Source organism: Symphalangus syndactylus, chromosome 15 (assembly GCF_028878055.3).
Source record: "Symphalangus syndactylus isolate Jambi chromosome 15, NHGRI_mSymSyn1-v2.1_pri, whole genome shotgun sequence".
NCBI classification, from domain to species: Eukaryota; Metazoa; Chordata; class Mammalia; order Primates; family Hylobatidae; genus Symphalangus; species Symphalangus syndactylus.
The window spans coordinates 89,820,542-89,839,455 of NC_072437.2; the positions used below are offsets into that span (position 1 = coordinate 89,820,542).

General features: G+C 41.3%; 1 protein-coding gene across 12 annotated transcripts in view; it reads right to left on the bottom strand.

Annotated features, from left to right (window-relative positions):
• NEK5 (NIMA related kinase 5) overlaps window positions 1–18,914 on the bottom strand; it is a 105,146-nt gene that overhangs the window by 31,620 nt on the left and 54,612 nt on the right. For all 12 annotated transcript variants that reach the window (XM_063619216.1, XM_063619212.1, XM_063619218.1 and 9 more), the window contains 3 exons: window positions 16,874–17,000; window positions 10,061–10,186; window positions 8,609–8,746 (listed from right to left, as the gene is read on the bottom strand). In XM_063619216.1, the coding sequence (XP_063475286.1) occupies window positions 8,609–8,746; window positions 10,061–10,186; window positions 16,874–17,000 (391 nt within the window). The remainder of the gene's footprint in view (window positions 1–8,608; window positions 8,747–10,060; window positions 10,187–16,873; window positions 17,001–18,914) is intronic.

The following is an 18,914-nucleotide window of genomic DNA, read 5'->3' on the forward strand; positions in this document are numbered from 1 at the left end:
CAAATGAAAAGCCAGATGCAAAGGTACATTGGGCAAAGGGTCCAAAGCACAGGGGCTTCTGTCCCTGTGGAGTTTGTGGTATACCACCTTCCTACCACATGATGTGCACACCAACCCAGAAGCTCTCCAAACTCTGCCATATAGGGGTTTTTATAGAGGTTTCATTACATGGGAATGGTTGGTCAAATCATTGGCCATTGGTGATTGAACTCAGTCTCCGGCCCCTCTGTCCCCCTGGAGATAGGGGAAGGAGGCTGAAAGTTCCAATCTTAATCCTGCCTTGGTCCTTCTGATGACCAGCCCCCATCCTGAAGCTATCAAGGGCCCCCAACCACCAGTCATCTCCTTGGCCTGCAAAAGACACTCTTACTACTTCAAAGATTCCAAGGGCTTTAGGAGCTGTGTCCTAGGAACTAGAAACAGAGACTAAATATGTATTTATCACATGGTAAAAAACAGATAACATAAATTTACCCTCTACATTTTTTTTTTTGAGACAGAGTCTCACTCCGTTGTCCAGGCTGGAGTGCAGTGGTGCGATCTCGGCTCACTGCAACCTCTGCCTCTCAGGTTCACCTGATCCTCCCACCTCAGCCTCCCAAGTAGCTGAGGGTACAGGTGCACACCACCACACCCAGCTAATTTTTGTATTTTTAGTAGAGATGGGGTTTTGCCATGTTGGCCAGGCTGGTCTCAAACTCCTGACCTCAGGTGATCGGCCCGCCTTGGCCTCCCAAAGTGCTGGGATTACAGGCATGAGCCACCACACCCAGCCTCTGCTTCCCTTTTAAATATAAGTTCCAGTTTCAGATCATTTCTTTGCTCACACATATGAGCATACATAGGCTGTTAGAAGCAGCCAGGCCACATCTTGAACACTTTGCTGCTTAGAAATTTCTTTCACCAGATACCCTAAATCATCTCTCTCAAGTTAACAGTTCCACAAATCCCTAGGGAAGGGGCACTATCCAACCTCTTTGCTAAAGCATAACAAAAGTGACCTTTATTCCAGTGCCCAATAAGTTCCTCATTTCCATCTGAGACCTCCTCAACCTGGACTTCATTGTCCATATCACCATCAGTGTTTTGGTCACAATTTAACAAGTCTCTAGGAAGTTCCAAACTTTCCCTCATCTTCCTGTATTCTTCCGAGCCCGCCAAACTATTCCAATCTCCGCCTGTTACCCAGTTCCAAAGCTGCTTCCACATTTTCAGGTATCTTTATAGCAATGCCCCATTCTCAGTACCAATTTTCTGTATTAGTCCAATTTCAAACTGCTAGAGCCTGAGTATTTTAAAGAGAAAATAGGTTTCATTGGCTCTCAGTTCCACAGGCTGTAGAGAAAACATGATGCTGGCCATCTGCTTGGCTTCTGGGGAGGCCTCCAGAAACTTATAATCATGGCAGATGGCAAAAGGGAAACAGGCATGTCTCACATGACCAGAGCAAAAGGAAGGGGGTGGGGGTGCCACACAGTTGTAAACAACCAGATCTCATGAGAACTTTATCACAAGAACAGCACTAGGGGGATGGTGCTAAACCATGAGAAACCACCCCCATGATCCAATCACCTCAGAACCCTTGTACGCTATGGGTAGGAATGTAAATTAGTATAACTACTATGGAGAACAGTTTGGAGGTTCCCAAACAAACTAAAAATAGAGCTACCATATGATTCAGCAGTCCCACTGATGGGTATATACTCAAAAGAAAGGAAAGCAGTATATCAAAGAGATAGCTGCACTCCTATGTTTGTTGCAGCACTATTTACAATAGCTAAGATTTCAAAGCAACCTAAGTGTCCATCAACCAATGAATGGATAAAGAAAATGTGGTGCATATACACAGTGGAGTACTATTCGACCATAAAAAAGAATGAGATCCAGTCATTTGCAACATGGATGGAACTGGAGATCATTGTATTAAGTGAAATAAGCCAGGCACAGAAAGACATACATCACATGTTCCCACTTATTTGTGGCACCCAAAAATCAAAACAATTGACCTCATGACATAGAGAATAGAATAGTTACCAGAAACTGAAAAGAGTAGTGGGGGAATAGGGGAGAGGTAAGGATGGTTAATGGGTACAAAAAAATAGAATAAATTAGACCTACTATTTGCTATCACAACAGGGTGACTATAGTTAATTAAAACTTAACTGTACATTTTAGAGTATAACTGGATTGTCTGCAACTCAACAGATAAATTCTTGAGGGGATGGATACCTCATTCTTCATGATGTGCTTGTTTCATATTGCATGCCTGTATCAAAACATACCCCATAAATATATACACCTATTATGTACCCACACAATTTTTTAAAAAGTAAAAAGTCCTATCAGGTGCTTCAGGTGAGTTCTCCTGAATTCAGCCCTCCTACTCTGGTTGAAAGTCTAGACTTTATTTGGGATACTTTTCAAATTCTCTCTTAGTAAGGGCTTTGGTCTCTGTCTTTTGGACAGGAGATTTGGGTAAAGACCTCTGCAGAAAATTGCCTTTTTTCTTCCTCTGTTTCACAGCAGAAGGCTGGGGTCAAGGTTTTTCATCTCTGCCTGAAGAGACAAAGTTTGAATCAAAGGATTGACAGGGTAGCACCAGTGGTCTCTTTTTACATAGAGTGCTTTTAAGATTGCAGCTGTTTTCTATTGTTTGAGATTGTAGGTTGGTTTTTCATTTGTGACCAATTCCAGTTAGTAAAACACCAGCCGGACTTATGTATAACATTTATGGGGTGTCCTCTTGTAAATATCTAGGAAACAGAACCCACCTAACCCAGGACGGTCAAAAGCAGCAGCAGCCAAAATGAGATCCTTTCAAATGTCTAAATTAATTCATTTTGTGGGCACAATTGGGAAAAAAAGAGCTAGTTTCAGAACCAGACAAACTGAATGGGACATCTATTTTATTTTTGTCCTGGTTGAAATCCAATAAGAGATTTGGAAAGTTTTGTTTTTATTTGTTTGTTTGGTTGGGGTTTTTTTTGTTTTGTTTTGTTTTATTTTGAGATGGAGTCTCATTCTGTCACCCGGACTGGAGTGCAGTGGCACAATCTCGGCTCACTGCAACCTCTGTCTCCCAGGTTCAAGCGATTCTCCTGCCTCAGCCTCCTGAGTAGCTGGGATTACAAGCATGGGCCACCACGCCTGGCAAATTTTTGTATTTTTAGTAGAAACAGGGTTTCACTATGTTGGTCAGGCTGGTCTCAAACTCCTGACCTCCCGATCCACCTGCCTCAGCCTCCCAAAGTGCTGGGATTACAGGTGTGAGCCACCGTGCCTGGCCCTAGTGTTTGTTTTTTAATCATACCACAAAGAATTATGAATTATAAGGCAGAGGCTTTTTTTTTTTTTTTTTTTTTTTTAGAACTCTGTGGTCAGAAGTCAGGTTAATTAAAAGTTTAATATTTAGGCTATAAACATTTTTTAAAGGCCTTTTCTGCTTTTTCTTCTGGATGCTGTTTCCAGAATTTTTTTTTCAGTTGCTTCCTATCTTTTTGGCATGACTTCTGTGAGAAAAATGTACAACTTCTCACTGGCCTTTTAGGTAGCTTAAAAACCTCCCCATATTGGCTCTTATATGACTTGTTCTTCTATTTCCTTCCACTTCTGCTCCTCCTTCCTTTTGCCATTTTCAGTAACACGTGGAGGAATCTGCAGGAGACTTCTAATGACTCTAAGACCCCTCGAGGAATGCAGAAAAGGTGCCACTCATCCCTCCTTAGGTTGGTCTATCTCCTAGTGGAGTACAAAGAGTCACGGGCAGGTTCCTCTTAGATCTGAAGCTCTACTGTCTTTTGCAGTAAGTTACTTGATCAATCTGACTTTGGGGTACCAGGGATTACATTGTACTGTGAGAGAGAATTGATTTTTGTATGTGCAATGGCTGACAAGTCACTGATAAAAGCTGTAGTTTTGGAAGTGGCTGACAGCGGCTGCAGTTGTGAAAGGAAAATAAATCTCGGGACCAATTTATCACTAAGACAACAGAAAAGCTGAAAACTACGTCAGGCAAACCTGCTTCCCATTTTATTCGTAAATAAGATAGCTACAATTATAAAAAAGCTACATACCTCCCTCACAATTTGCCCACAAGGAAGTTCCTTGTAGGCCTCAGTATCTTTACCCTAAAACAGTTCTGTTGAATTTCACCCTGGCAATGTAAACTGATAGCTGATCTTCACAGGTGCAGGACAGAAAGTCATCCCTCTGCTCACCTGAGAAAAATGCATATCTGAGTGCTTCTGCCCTATTGTTTATGTAAAAATGCAGATTCACTGAGCCAGACTAAATTGTGTATTCAGTGAAAGGCTGATCAAGGACTCAAAAGAATGCAAACTTTTGTCTCTTATCTACCTATGACCTGGAAGCCCTCCCCCCACCCTGCCCCCGCCCTGCTTTCCTGGACCCCGCCTCTTTCCTGGACGGAACCAATGTACAATTTACACATAGTAATTGATGTTTCATGGCTCCCTAAAATGTATAAAAGCAAATTGTATCCTGACCACCTTGGACACATGTCGTCAGGACCTCCTGAGGCTGTGTCACAGATGCATTTGTCACCTTGGCAAAATAAACTTTCTAAATTGAGACCTATCTCAGATATTTCGGGTACACACAGTGCATGGTTGTTACTGGATGGGGCTACTTACTTCTTTGTGCATTTAGATTAAAAGACAGGTTTGAACACTTGGAGGTTATGGGAACACTCACCACCAAGGTATAAGACTCCTGTTGGGGACGGGCTGCTCACAGAGTAGCTTGACTGGCATTGGGTTACCCACCAGCCTCAGGGGAATGTATTTGCAGCAAGGAGCACAGTCTCATGAAGTTTCCCTCTTTGTGGGGGACCCAGGATTGAATATAGAAGTGAGATCCTTGTTTTGAAAGATTTAGATGCACTGCCTTCCAGTTTTGCCTGCTTTTCACATATTAAATATTAGGCCCTGTTTTAAAACTCTTGGTAAAAAAAAAAAAAAAATTTATATCTATAAAGGAAATCTTCATTTGTAAGGCCTCCCCCTACACCCAAGCCACCAGAAATTTTTAAGATGAGAAAAGCATTGGTTTAAAGTTCACATAACAAACCTTAACTTTGTTCCAGACACCTTTCCTGGCAATCTTGTCTTGACTAAACCTTGACTGTGCCCTTTTGTTTTCAGCAAACAATAGTGTTTAGATCTAAGTTCTGTGCCCTTAAGAGTCATCCTTTCAGAAGTACAAATTTAGGGTTGGCTTGCTAACAATTGTTTAGGGCAATGGAACAGGTAATCAAGAGACTGATAGTCTAAAGTTGGAGGATGTAGTGGCTCAGGCTGGGTGCAGTGGCTCACGCCTGTAATCCCAGCACTTTGGGAGGCTGAGGCAGGTGGATCCCTTGAGGTCAGGAGTTCGAAACCAGCCTGGCCAACATGGTGAAACCCTGTCTGTACTAAAAATACAAAAATTAGCTGGGCATAGTGGCACGCGCCTGTAATCCCAGCTGCTCCAGAGGCTGAGGCAGGAGAATCGCTTGAACCTGGGAGGTACAGGGTGCATCGAGCCGAAACTCCAACCTGGGTGACAAAGACTCCATCTCAAAAATAAATAAATAAAATAAAAAATAAAGTTGGAGGAAAAATTATTTGAAAACTGGCAAATGAAAGCCTTATGAAGCTATAAAACCTGCTTCTGTGTGTATGTTTATATGTATCATGTGTATGTGATTTTGTAACTGAGTGCCCTATTTTTAATTTTTTTTCCTCCTGCAGCCCTCTGTTTTAACTTTTTAGTAATGAAATAATAATCTTGACTTTCTTTCCACCAAGCACTTCCTTGCATTGCTGGCTTATCTAATTATGTTTGCTTAGAAGTTCCAGAGACTGAATCTTGAGACAATCCAGATGCCTATGAAATTCTCCCCCACCAGGAACTTGAAGGCTGCAGCTAATTTACAACCCAGACAAACCCAAGATGGTACCAGCCCATTCACCAGATGGGGCAATAACTCAAGATAAGTCATTGGAACAAGTCACGTAGACTTGTACCATCTCGCCCCACATGCCCTCCACACCAAACTTCCCCTTCTTAAGCCCTAGCATTTTGCCTGAGAATTCTGAAGTGGTTTTATTAAGGCAGGAGCCTGAACCATCTCCCCATTGCTAGCGCTGAAAAATAAAGGCACTTTTCTTCTACTGCACCTTGTCCTTGTTATTCAATTTTGCAAGCGGAGGGCAGCTGAACTTGTGTTTGGTTGATATTTCACTACCAAAATATATGAAAGCACTACAGTTAATTGGCTTAAAGAAAAAGTAAGTGCTTAAATGAAATATTTTATCAGAAAAGTAGAAATGCACTCAAATGCCTTTTAATTCTTGTAACTTGGGTAAATTTTTGGTAAATAAGACTAGTTTGTTGGTTTAATGAAAGCAGCAGTGTCATTTGATCAGCAAAACGTCCATGTATTAACCTTAGGGCTTTTGCTTTGGTGGTGACTGCCTAACATTCACAAACTGTAGAAATGATTAATAAATAAATAACTTAAGATGATGGCTAGATTTGTTCAATGTTTCCTGAAAATTTCCAAATGCAGTTGTTAAGAAGGAATAAATAAATGTAATGAAATAAGAGGTTTTTGTTTGTTTGTTTAGAGTTGGAGTCTCACTCTATCACACTAACTGGAGTGCAGTGGCATGATCATGGCTCATGGCAGCCTCGAACTCCAGGGCTCAAGTGATCCTCCTGTCTCAGCCTCCCAAAGGGCTGGGATTACAGGCATGAGGTTGGCCAGGTAGAAGTTTTAATAATAATTAGGTTTTATAATGTGTTTACTTAAGGTTTTTCAAATGTTTTGGTAACTTTTTGTCCTCAAGTTTTGCTAAGCTAAATTAAATGATAGGTATTCATTATCTAGATCATCTCTACATAACATATAATGCTAAGATATTAATGACTAATTATGAGTTTATAATCTTAAACTTTTGGCTTTGTACTTCAGAGAAACAAAGATATTTAGATGTGTTAGTAAAATGTCCTGTTCCACATAAAAAAAATTCTGTTAGAAAGCCTCTTTCAAAATATTATAAAATGTGTATTCATTAATTGTTGAGACTCAACTGACAGTTAAAAATTGCTATGTTTTTGTAGTGATAATTAACTTTGTAAACTTTTTTTTTTTTTTTGAGACAAAGTCCCACTCTTGTCCCCCAGGCTGGAGTGCAATGGTGCCATCTCGGCTCACTGCAACCTCCGCCTCCCGGGTTCAAGCGTTTCTCCTGCCTCAACCTCCCAAGTAGCTGGGATTACAGGCACCTGCCACTATGCCCAGCTAATTTTTGTATTTTTAGTAAAGACGAGGTTTGGCCAGGCTGGTCTTGAACTCCTGACCTCAGGTGATCCGCCTGCCTCGGCCTCCCAAAGTGCTGGGATTACAGGCATGAGCCACCGCGCCCAGCCTAACTTTGTAAACATTTATCAGCCTCCAAGAATATCTAGTACCTTAGTTTTTCTACTTGCTGTTCAACCTCACTTCACCACAATACCAGGTCCCAGACCTCACACACATGCAGATGCTCCTGGGATCCCTGCTTGCCTGCAGTAGCTTTTCTTGTAGCACTTCACACTTGAATACCTGATATAAGACCAAACCCTCATTATGATGTGATTTCCCTCAAACTTTATTTTTTATTTTTAGAGACAAGTTCTTGCTCTGTCAGCCAGCCTGGAGAGCAGTGATCATAGTTCACAGCATCCTCTAACTCCTAGCCTCAAGAGATCCTCCTGCCTCGGCCTCCCAAAGTCCTGGAATTACAGGTGTGAGCCATTACACCCAGGCCCCTCAAATTTTAGAAAATGATAGTTGGCTTCCCTTAAAGCAGCAGTCCTCAACCTTTTTGGCACCAGGGACCAGTTTCATGGAAGACAATTTTTCCATGGGGGCAGGGAAGGAGGGTGGTTTCGGGGACCTCAGATCATCAGGCATTAGATTCTCATAAGGAGCACACAGGGTAGATCTCTCACATGCACAGTTCACAATAGGGTTCATGCTCCTGTGAGAACTGAATGCAGCTGCTGATCTGACAGGAGGCAGAGCTCAGGCAGTAATGCTCACCTGGCCCACCACTCACCTCCTGCTGTGTGGCCTGGTTCCTAACAGGCCACAGACTGGTACTGGTCTGTGGCCCAAGGGTTGGGGACTCCTGCCTTAAAGTAAGCAAAAGCAGAATCTTGCTAAAAATTGGAGGAAAAAAACAAATGATATTATGGTGTATTTTTATTGTTCATGGGATAGTAATTTGAGTCCACTGAATAGCTGTCAGAAATAAACTGACTGAGGTAGAGCAAAACAATACTAGATCATCAGCTACAAAGCCACTAGCCCTACTTAAACTTTTCACCAGTTGTCAGCTGATTGCATTAAAGAAAATTACACCACTCTCCTGGAAAGCTCATGTCTTTTGTTAGTAGCATTTGGAATAGGATTGGACAAAGCAAATCAGCTTCTGAAAAGGCTAGACACCCTCCCAATTCTCTCTCCCAGCTGAAGGTATTTTTATCCCCTTTCGGCATTTGCAAATCTTGACAAAATTCCTCAGGGGACTGATTATGTTGTTAAAAATAAACTACATACCAAATTCTCCTTCATCGGCAGAAAATGAGCTACTCGTTAGATGTGCTGCTGCCAAAACACTCATTAAAGTTCCTGGAGCTTCATGCCGCCACTGTTTCCTTTTTTCTGGAATGCCTTCAATCACAATAACTTGGCCATCTGAAGAGGAAAGTGTTATTAAAAATAAAAATGCTTCTTCACTTGCATTTGTATAAGATCAAAGAATGTTAAAACCTTGGAGGTAACCTAATCCCACCTCTCATTTTATTAATAAAGAAGCTGAGATATAGAAAAGTTTAGTGACTTCTTGTCACATAGCTGATGAGGGGAAGAGTCATTCATTGCTTTGTAAACTGGCTTTTTTGGTGTGATAAAAATTTTTATTCTATTTGCCTATTTTAAATTGATTTATAACTTAATAAGACAATTGAGGGGAAACTCAATTTATACACATAATTGCTCATTTCAGTGATATACTTACATATTTCAACTTACAGCACATGTACAAATTTTAGCTCCCTCTCAGCCCATGTTATCAAGAACATAGGAAATAAGCAATAAAAAATCTTTACCACCTGTGAAGATAACATCCAGACGTTGGAGGCTGCTATGGCCCGCTTCTGCTTTTTTTTTTTTTTTTTTTTTGAGACAGAGTCTCACTCTGTCAGCCAGGAGTGTAGTGGCACGATCTTGGCTCACTGCAACCTCCGCCTCCCGGGTTCAAGCAGTTCTCCTGCCTCAGCCTCCCGAGTAGCTGGGATTACAGCTGTGTGCCATCACGCCCGGCTAATTTTTCTATTTTTAGTAGAGACAGGGTTTCACCATGTTGGCCAGACTAATCTTGAACTGCTGACCTCATGATCCGCCCACCTCAGCCTCCCAAAGTGCTGGGATTACAGGCGTGAGCCACCGCACCCGGCCTGCTATGATCCTCTTCTAAGGAAAGGCTATGTGAGAGGTTCAAATGTAAACGAAGGAATTTAGGTAGAAAACATAATCATATCCTAAACACCCCTAACATTTAAATAGCACGTTGGCTTCAAAGCAATTTATATGTATCGTTGAACTATTAACTCTCGAAATCTTGTAGAGATAACTACTCTTTTAATTCTAATTTTACTGGTGGAAAAAAAAATGACCCTATGAAATCGCAAAAAAAGTTGTTGAGCTGGCCTTGGAAGGTAAATCAAGTCAGCTGTCCTTCCTCATGCATTTTCCCTCACTCTGAGGAAGGTGGCATCCTGGATTTTTCCTCCTTTATATGTGCATGTCTAGAGTGGTGGTTTGTCCAGGATAATTAGCAGGCAAGTCTCTTTAGGCATAGGGAGATATCAAAACAACATATTTGAAAGTGTCTGATACAAGATCTATAGGGTGGGTACTGAGAAGCAGACTATCACATCAGGATGAGCACTGGGCTGTATGGGTCCTTGGTCTTCCCTTCCTGACGACTGATGCTAAGCACAGACTCACCGTCAGGCCCCGTGGGGCAGGTGGAGGTGATGTCAGCTGCTGCCATCATCTGCAGCAGAGTCTGAGGTGCTTCTCCATCCCACTGCCTCCTGTTTCCCACAGCAGCTACAGTCTGCGTGGAAAACCCTGGGTGTAAGAAAACAACTCATTAATTCGAAAGCAGTCAAAGTGTGACTAATTGCCCCAAACACTTCTTAGGAACTCAGAGGCAGTTTATCAGCAGGTATGTTCAAAACCAGAAAAATGACCACCCTTGTTCTAACAGATATAAGATTGAAATGACAAAAAGGTGTCAACACTGTTTTACTTTTATTCTTAGTGTTTGACTGACTAGCCAATATTGCTAAATGCCAAGGAAATATCAGTGACACAAATAGACAAATTCCTTGAGGCATCTATGAGAACTTTCACTCTAGTCTTTTTCCACAGAAACAAAATCTGTTCCATTTTCTTAATTTAAAAAATAACTTGTTCTGTCTTTTTCCTTATTACTGTTTTCACTATAGAAAATCTGAAAATCAGGTAGGTAGAAGAAAAAAAAGCCACCCATAATCTCACTGTCCAGAGACTATAATAATTTCAATTTTTCCCTTCTGCATATTTTTGCTTTGTTTTGAAACAAAAAATTGGACCACATACTACATGTCCTCTCAGAGCTCGCTTTTTTCAATCAGCTACAGATCATATCCAGGTTATTAAATATTCTTCTATACAGCTATTTTAAAGCAAACATAATATTCTGCTTTATGAATGTAATATAACTAATCATTTCTTGCCAGATTTTTAGGTTGCTAGTGATTTTTCACTATTAAAAATAATACCATTATATAATGACCTCATTTGTAGCTAAATTTTTGTGGACATTTATGATTATTTAAACTAGATACATTATTGAAAATGACAATTCTAGGGGTTTGTATTATTTGCTTTATTACAGCTTTTTGTTAAAGTTGAATTATTACTAATTTATTCTGTGATTTTTTTCTATGTATTTTGAACAGCTAGCTCTTCCCTGTTCAAAAAAAATTACCTTGGCTGGGCGTGGTGGCTCACGCCTGTAATCTCAGCACTTTGGGAGGCCGAGGCAGGTGGATCACAAGGTAAAGAGATCGAAACCATCCTGGCCAACATGGTGAAACCCCGTCTCTATCAAAAATATAAAAATTAGCTGGACGTGGTGGCGGGCGCCTGTAGTCCCAGCTACTCGGGAGGCTGAGGCAAGAGAATCGCTTGAACCCGGGAGGTGGAGGTTGCAGTGAGCCAAGATCACGCCACTGCACTCCAGCCTGGGTGACAGAACGAGACACCATCTCAAAAAAAAAAAAAAAATTACCTATATTATTTTATTTCATTTTCTAATGTATAACTTTTTTACATATAAACTCTTTGATTTTTTAAAATTTATTTTGTTGTATCATATTATATAGGGTCTGATTTCACAATCTTCCCCAAACTGTTAACCAACTGGCCCAGCAGCATTTATTTAAATAATCCTTTCTTTTCACACTGACTTGTGATGTTACTTTTCATTTGTCCTGAATTATGATACATACTAGGATTTGTTTCTAACTTTCTCTTCTCACTGTTTTAACTATTTGGGTGCCACTATCATATTGTTTGAATGACTATAATTTCTGTAATACATTTTGACGTTTGGAAAGGTAAGTACCACTTAACTGTTCTTCTTTTTCAAAATTTTTGGCTACTTAAGAAGCTCCAGGATTCTCCAACCTGCCGAGATCTCCCTATACCATTAAAAAAAAAAAAAATCCTACTGTGGTTTTGATTGAAATAGCCATAAAGCCACATATTGAGGGAGGAGAAAGAAAGAATCAGTTAGGCAGGCAGTTAGGGCAGGTCCTCAGAATTCTTTCAAACAAAAGAACAGTCTGAAAAATCAAGCTGCAGACACAGATAAGGGAACTAGCATGGGAAGTTGCCTAAACAATGCCCACAGCTGCACAGATAAGGGAGCAAGGCCCAACACAGAAATGCCTTTGTCCTTTGTGCAATGAGTGGGCCTCCAGCAAATAGTTCCTTCTCCTTTTGTGGGCATGTACATAGTGGGCCCCAGTGAGCACATTTCCTTTCCTTTTTGGGGCATACTTTGGACTGTGAGCCAAGCCTCTGTGAACCATCACTCCAACACTCAGCTGGTTGTGGGCCAAGGCTCCAATTGGTCTTTACACCATGTCATTTTTTTTTTTTTTTTTTGAGATAGAGTCTTGCTTGCTCTGTCACCCGGCTGGAGTATGACTGGAGTGTGGTGGCACAATCTTGGCTCACTGCAACCTTCACCTCCCAGGTCCAAGTGATTCTTGTGCCTCAGCCTCATAAGTAGCTGAGATTACAGGTGTACACTACCACACCTGGCTAATTTTTGTATTTTTAGTAGAGATGGGCTTTTGCCATATTGGCCAGGCTAGTCTCGAACTCCTGGCCTCAAGAGATCTGCCCACCTTGGCCTCCCAAAGTGCTGGGATTACAGACATGAGCTACCATGCCCGGTCAACCATCATGTCATTTTCTGAGTAGTGCCTTTTCCAAAAACAACCCCCAGCCAGTCAGCATACTAGGAGAATGGGGTGGAGCTGCCAGAAATTCATGCCTCATGCAAGTGAAACACCCAGCCCTATCAGGTTCCTCATAAAAGCCTTTGTACTCAGCTGTGAAATGGCAACTCTCTTGGGTCCCCTCTCCATTTGAACTCTCTGCCATTTCACAGCTGAGTACAAAGGCTTTTATGAGGAACCTGATAGGGCTGGGTGTTTCACTTGCATAAGGCATGAATTTCTGGCAGCTCCACCCCATTCTCCTAGTATGCTGACTGGCTGGGGGTTGTTTTTGGAAAAGGCACCACTCAGAAAATGACATGATGGTTGACCGGGCATGGTAGCTCATGTCTGTAATCCCAGCACTTTGGGAGGCCAAGGTGGGCAAATCTCGAGGCCAGGAGTTCGAGACTAGCCTGGCCAATATGGCAAAAGCCCATCTCTACTAAAAATACAAAAATTAGCCAGGTGTGGTAGTGCACACCTGTAATCTCAGCTACTTATGAGGCTGAGGCACAAGAATCACTTGGACCTGGGAGGTGAAGGTTGCAGTGAGCCAAGATTGTGCCACCACACTCCAGTCATACTCCAGCCGGGTGACAGAGCAAGCCAAGACTCTACCTCAAAAAAAAAAAAAAAAAAAAAATGACATGGTGTAAAGACCAATTAGAGCCTTGGCCCACAACCAGCTGAGTGTTGGAGTGATGGTTCACAGAGGCTTGGCTCACAGTCCAAAGTATGCCCCAAAAAGGAAAGGAAATGTGCTCACTGGGGCCCACTATGTACATGCCCACAAAAGGAGAAGGAACTATTTGCTGGAGGCCCACTCATTGCACAAAGGACAAAGGCATTTCTGTGTTTGGGCCTTGCTCCCTTATCTGTGCAGCTGTGGGCATTGTTTAGTGAAGAGCTTTCCTCTTTTGTTTATTAAACTTTCAGTCCAAACTCACCCTTAGTGTCCACACTCCTTATTCTTTTGGTCGCGAGACAAAGAGTTCTGGGTAATACCTCAGATAACGAGACTGCAATATTGATTTGGAAAAAATATTTCCAATATATAGCACTGTTATTTCTCTCCATTTATTCAAGTGGTCTGTAAATACCTCAGTAAGGTTTTACAGTTTTCTTTCTATATGCCATACAATTCTCATAAGTTTATTCCTAAGTGAATGAATACACACACACACACACACTCATATATATTTGCTGTTATTACTATAAATGAGATCTGAAGGTTGTAACCAACTGAGGAAAACATTTGCAATACATATTACAGGCAAAAGTTTGATTTAAATCGGTCTTATAAAGAAAAAAACAAACATGCCATTTCAGTAGAAAAAAGGATGAAGGGCATGAGTACGTAATTCATAAGAGAAATATGAAGGGTTGGCCGGGTGTGGTGGCTCACACCTGTAATACCAGCACTTTGGGAGGCCGAGGCAGGCGGATCACCTGAGATCAAGGGTTCGAATACCAGCCTGGCCAACATGGTGAAACCTCATCTCTACTAAATATATTAAAAAAATTAGCTAGGCGTGGTGGCATGCACCTATCCCAGCTACTCAGGGAGGCTGAGGCAGGAGAATCGCTTGAACCCAGGAGGTAGAGGTTGCAGTGAGCCAAGATTGCACCACTGCACTCCAGCCTGGGAGACAGAGGGAGACTTCATCTCAAAAAAAAAAAAAAAAAAAAAAAAAAGAAAGAAAAAAGAAAAAAAAAGAGACATATGAATGGTCAACAAACATATGGAAAAATTCTTCAGCCTGAATAATAATTAAAGGAATACAGATTAAAATGAGACAATTTTCAGTATACTACTAATGAAGGGTATTTTTTCCTTTCATCTAAAAAACAGCCAACCCCCTCTGCTTTTCCCAGCAAACTGATGCAAAGATAACAGTTGAATTTACCCCTTACACAGCCAACTGCTTTCCCTGAGGCCATTAACAGCTCCTGAAGGGCCAAATCCCACTCACCTCATCTGGCCTTTCTCTTCCAGGTGATGCTGCCAATTCCTGTGCCTCCTCCATGACCTGTCTCTCCTCCTTTGGCTTTACTCTCCCTGATTCTTCAAAGTTTGTCTATATAGTGGTAGGGTTATGTCCTAAGCTCCATTTCCTTCTCACTCTGCATAGGTATTTTGACCATCACCTTCTGCATAGGTATTTTGACCATCACCAAGGTTAAAAACCACAGATAAGCTAAGGGCCACCAAGCTATATTTTTATCCCTGATATGCCCCAGGCCTTCAGTCTTATATAGAATCTGCAACTGATGCTCTATAGACCTAAATCTCAACATGTTCCAAATTTAGATCACTACCTTGTCTCTCCCAACCCCATTACCCTCCCTGTGATGTATTTTTGGTTGATGAAAGCTTCATGCATTTGAATTAGAAAGCCGGGAATATCCTTGAGCCCCTTCTCTTCCTCAGGTCCCACACTCAGTATCTATTCTCCCTGCACCACTCTGGCTCATGCACTTGGACTCTTCTCCTGCCTTCAGTCTTGCCCTCCCTGCCATCCTTTGCTCTGCAGCCAGCATGATCCTTCTCAATCACAAATATGATGGCATGCCAAGCCCTGGAGGAGTGCGGACCTCCCTGACTCTCTACCCAGCTCGAACTTCAACAGTGATTAACATTTCAGTTTTGTGCCTCTTTTGCTCATAACACTTCTGTGATATTGAGAACAGGGCCCAGATTTCATTCATCTTTGAGCTCCATACCACCGAGCAGTCTTTGGCACAAGGGAGATCCTCAATAAGATGCCTGCTGAATGGAGATTCTTCGAGAAGGAAATGAGGCAGAGAGTATTCCAGGAAGAGGAAACTGAGCCAAGTCAGGTCTGTAAATGCTGTAGGATAAAATGGGCATTCCAGCTGTAGGAGAAAATGGGCATTCCAGCAGGCTGTATGGATCCCATTTTCCATGGAAGGAAAGAGGCAGTGCTGGGATGAGAAAAGTGGGTCCAATTAAACCTCTTTCTTTTGTAAATTGCTCAGTCTCAGGTATGTCTTTAACAGCAGCATGAAAATGGACTAATACAGTAACCATTTAGAGAATGAAGGGGAAATACTAGAGAAAAGGAGGTCACATAAGTGAATAAGGCAATACAGTGAGGGGAAGGCAAAGGGAAAATGAAAAGACAGCACTTATGTTAGGCACCTAGTATGTGCCAGGTCATTTATACATCAAAAGTCACTTTAGTCCTCACAATTACCCTGTGTGGTTATTCCTACCACTATTATCCCCTGTTCCTAAGAAGAAACTGAGATTGAGTGTTGGAATAACTTGTGAAAGAAAAGTCACATAACCAGAAAGTGGCACCAACAGCTGAGATTCAAACTCCCATCTGTCTCTGAAGCCTACACCACACTACTGAGAGATGACAGAGCCCTAAACTAGTAACAGAGGGAATGAAGGAAGAGGAAGACTCTAGAGACATCTCAGAATAGACACTATGCTGAGGGTGCACCCTGGTGATAGCACTGACTGTGAAGTTCTCAAAAGTAAACAACAACAAGGGAGGGGGTCCTAGGTGGGGGGGTGGGGATGAGGGAACAACTATTCTGAGAGATGACTCATCACAGACAAGTTGCTGGCACATCCTGTTCCCAAATAACTCATTCCTTCCACATGTAGCCCCAGCAGCAAAATCTTATCTGCACACCTTATCAGCATGTAGCTCCTCCAATATGACCCTATAAAACTTCCCTCTAGCCCCTGCCGCTTGGCAGACAGCCCCTTCTCTGCTGTGCTGCCCATTGCACTCTTGCAACATATCTTTGTACTTTAATAAATCTGCCTTTCTTTACTTACAATTGTGTTGATAAATTCTTTTACTGCCCACAACACTGGCCCCAGCCAGTTGCACCTGTGACACTGACCAAACTAAAGGGTCACTGGGAAGGAAGAGCACAGAAGAGCTTGACTTTACACAGCTGAGTTTCAGATACTGGCAACATTTGTCCATGGAGCTTCCCAGAAGATAATGAGAAAGACTGGTATGTCTGGAGCTCCTGGGAGAAGCCAAAGCTGCAGGAGGGAGTCGGTATGGAGCAGGAGAGGAGGGCTGGATCTCAGGGAGTGTGGCCACTGCATGGGTGGCAGGAGAACAGCAAGTGTGTTTCTGCCTTGCTTAGAGAGAGCAGAAAGGGGTCAAGTAACAGTGGAGCCAAGGCAGATGCATGGGGACAGAGTTCAAGATGGGTTGCTAATAAAACAGTTCCTTATCATTTACAACTTTCAAGAGACACGTACCTGCTTCTGGGCAGTGAAGTTTTTCAAATGCTTTGTCTGTATAATCTCCATGCTCCTTTACACATTTATATTCCTTAAACTTCAAGCCATCCTCAAAGGTCAAAGTTTCATTTAGTATATCCATTGCCTAAATCAATTCCACAGTGTTTTATGATAAGTTAGCCATATTTTGAAAGAAAGAAAAACCATATTTTTGCGTTCCTAGTAAAACTAATTAGCAAGGTATATAGTAAATATTCAACATGTTTACTAAACAAATAAATCCATAGAGTTTTAGAACTAGAGCTATGTTAGATAAAAACAGAAATATTTTCATTTCTTCTCCATGTTAACAGTGTCAAGCACTGGTCATAAGACAACTTAATTTTATCTAGACTTTCTGACTTCAGTATTATTCCACTTCAGTTCCATTCTACGGTGCTCTCAAGCTTTTCTCATTCATGCCCTGTTTTAAGTGTACAACATTCTTAACCAGCTCCCTAAATCTGCTCCTAGTATTTTGGAGTCAATACCAAAATGACCACTTCTGATTCAAGCAGATCAAAGCAAAGAATAAGAAAGAGCGGCAGTTAAAACTTTTTGGACTCCATTCTTTCATTTCAGCAGGGTAATGTCAGCACCTCACTTCACAGAAGCTCTGTGAGAATACCACTTCTCAAGTTCCCACACAGAAGCAGGTCCCCAGATCTGCTCCACTCTGGTGTCATAGCTCTGGGGCATTTAGGAACTTATGGTTGAACTGAGGTGAATGTTAACTATCACCACGCTAATGAAGTCTTTATGTAGCAAATGCTCATAAAAATAAGAAATGCTAACATGGAAATGTTTTAAGCTAATAAAGAACATTAAATAAAAAGATTGAGCATCAGGTATAATTATTCATACTTATATTGACTTAAAAGGTGAATTCAGAAAAGGTAAAATGGAAAAATAAACCGTTAATTTTGACATTTGTTATAGGTCTGATAAAATCAGGATAAAAAAAGATTTTAAAATCAACTAATAAAATGAAATTTGGATTTGCTGTATTGTATTTACTGTATTTACTCCTTGCTGTGGCAAAGACAGCCCAAATGCATAAATGAGATTTACTCAAAGTTACCAATAACTAATTAAGACCTAAAATAAATGTGCCTGGTTTCAGGGTACCTGTTCAATTTTTTAGGTCAGTATATTAGTTGTTGACTATGTATCAGCTCTTCTATTTTAATTTGGCTATGATAAAATTAATATGAGTAAAATAGCTCCTTTATTTAAAGAAAAGTAAATTAAAATGTAATAATTTATCTAAAGAAATAACCCCAATAAAATAAGGTGGGAAAATAAAAAGCATTTGGAAGACTCATTTGAACACCAAACATTTTTCTTTCTTTTTTTTTTTTTTTTTTCTTGAGACGGAGTCTCACTCTGTCACCCAGGCTCAAGTGCAGTAGGGCGATCTTGGGTTCACTGTAACCTCTGCCTCCTGGGTTCAAGTTATTCTCCTGCCTCAGCCTCCTAAGTAGCTGAGACTACAGGTGGGTGACACCATGCCCAGCTAATTTTTTGTATTTTTAGTAAAGACGGGGTTTCACCATGTTAGCCAGGATGGTCTCAATCTCCTGACCTCGTGATCTGCCTGTCTCAGCCTCCCAAAGTGCCGAGATTACAGCCGTGAGCCACTGTGCCCTGGCGTTGAGCACCAAACATTTTTCTAGAAATATTTTTTAAAATTCTAGGCATCCAAATAAGAAAAGAAGAAGTCAAACCATCTCGTCATGGATATGATACTATAGCTTGAAAACCCTAAAGACTCCACCCAAAGGTTCCTGGAACTGATGAACAACTTCAGCAAAGTTTCAGGATACAATATTGAAGTACAATAATCAATAGCATTCCTATACACCAATAACATTCAAGCAGAGAGCCAAATCGAGAATGTAATCCGATTTACAATAGCCACCAAAAAATAAAATAAAATACCTAGGAGGACATCTAACCAAGGAGGTGAAAAATCTCTACAAGAACTACATGACACAGAAAGAAATCGCAGATGACACAA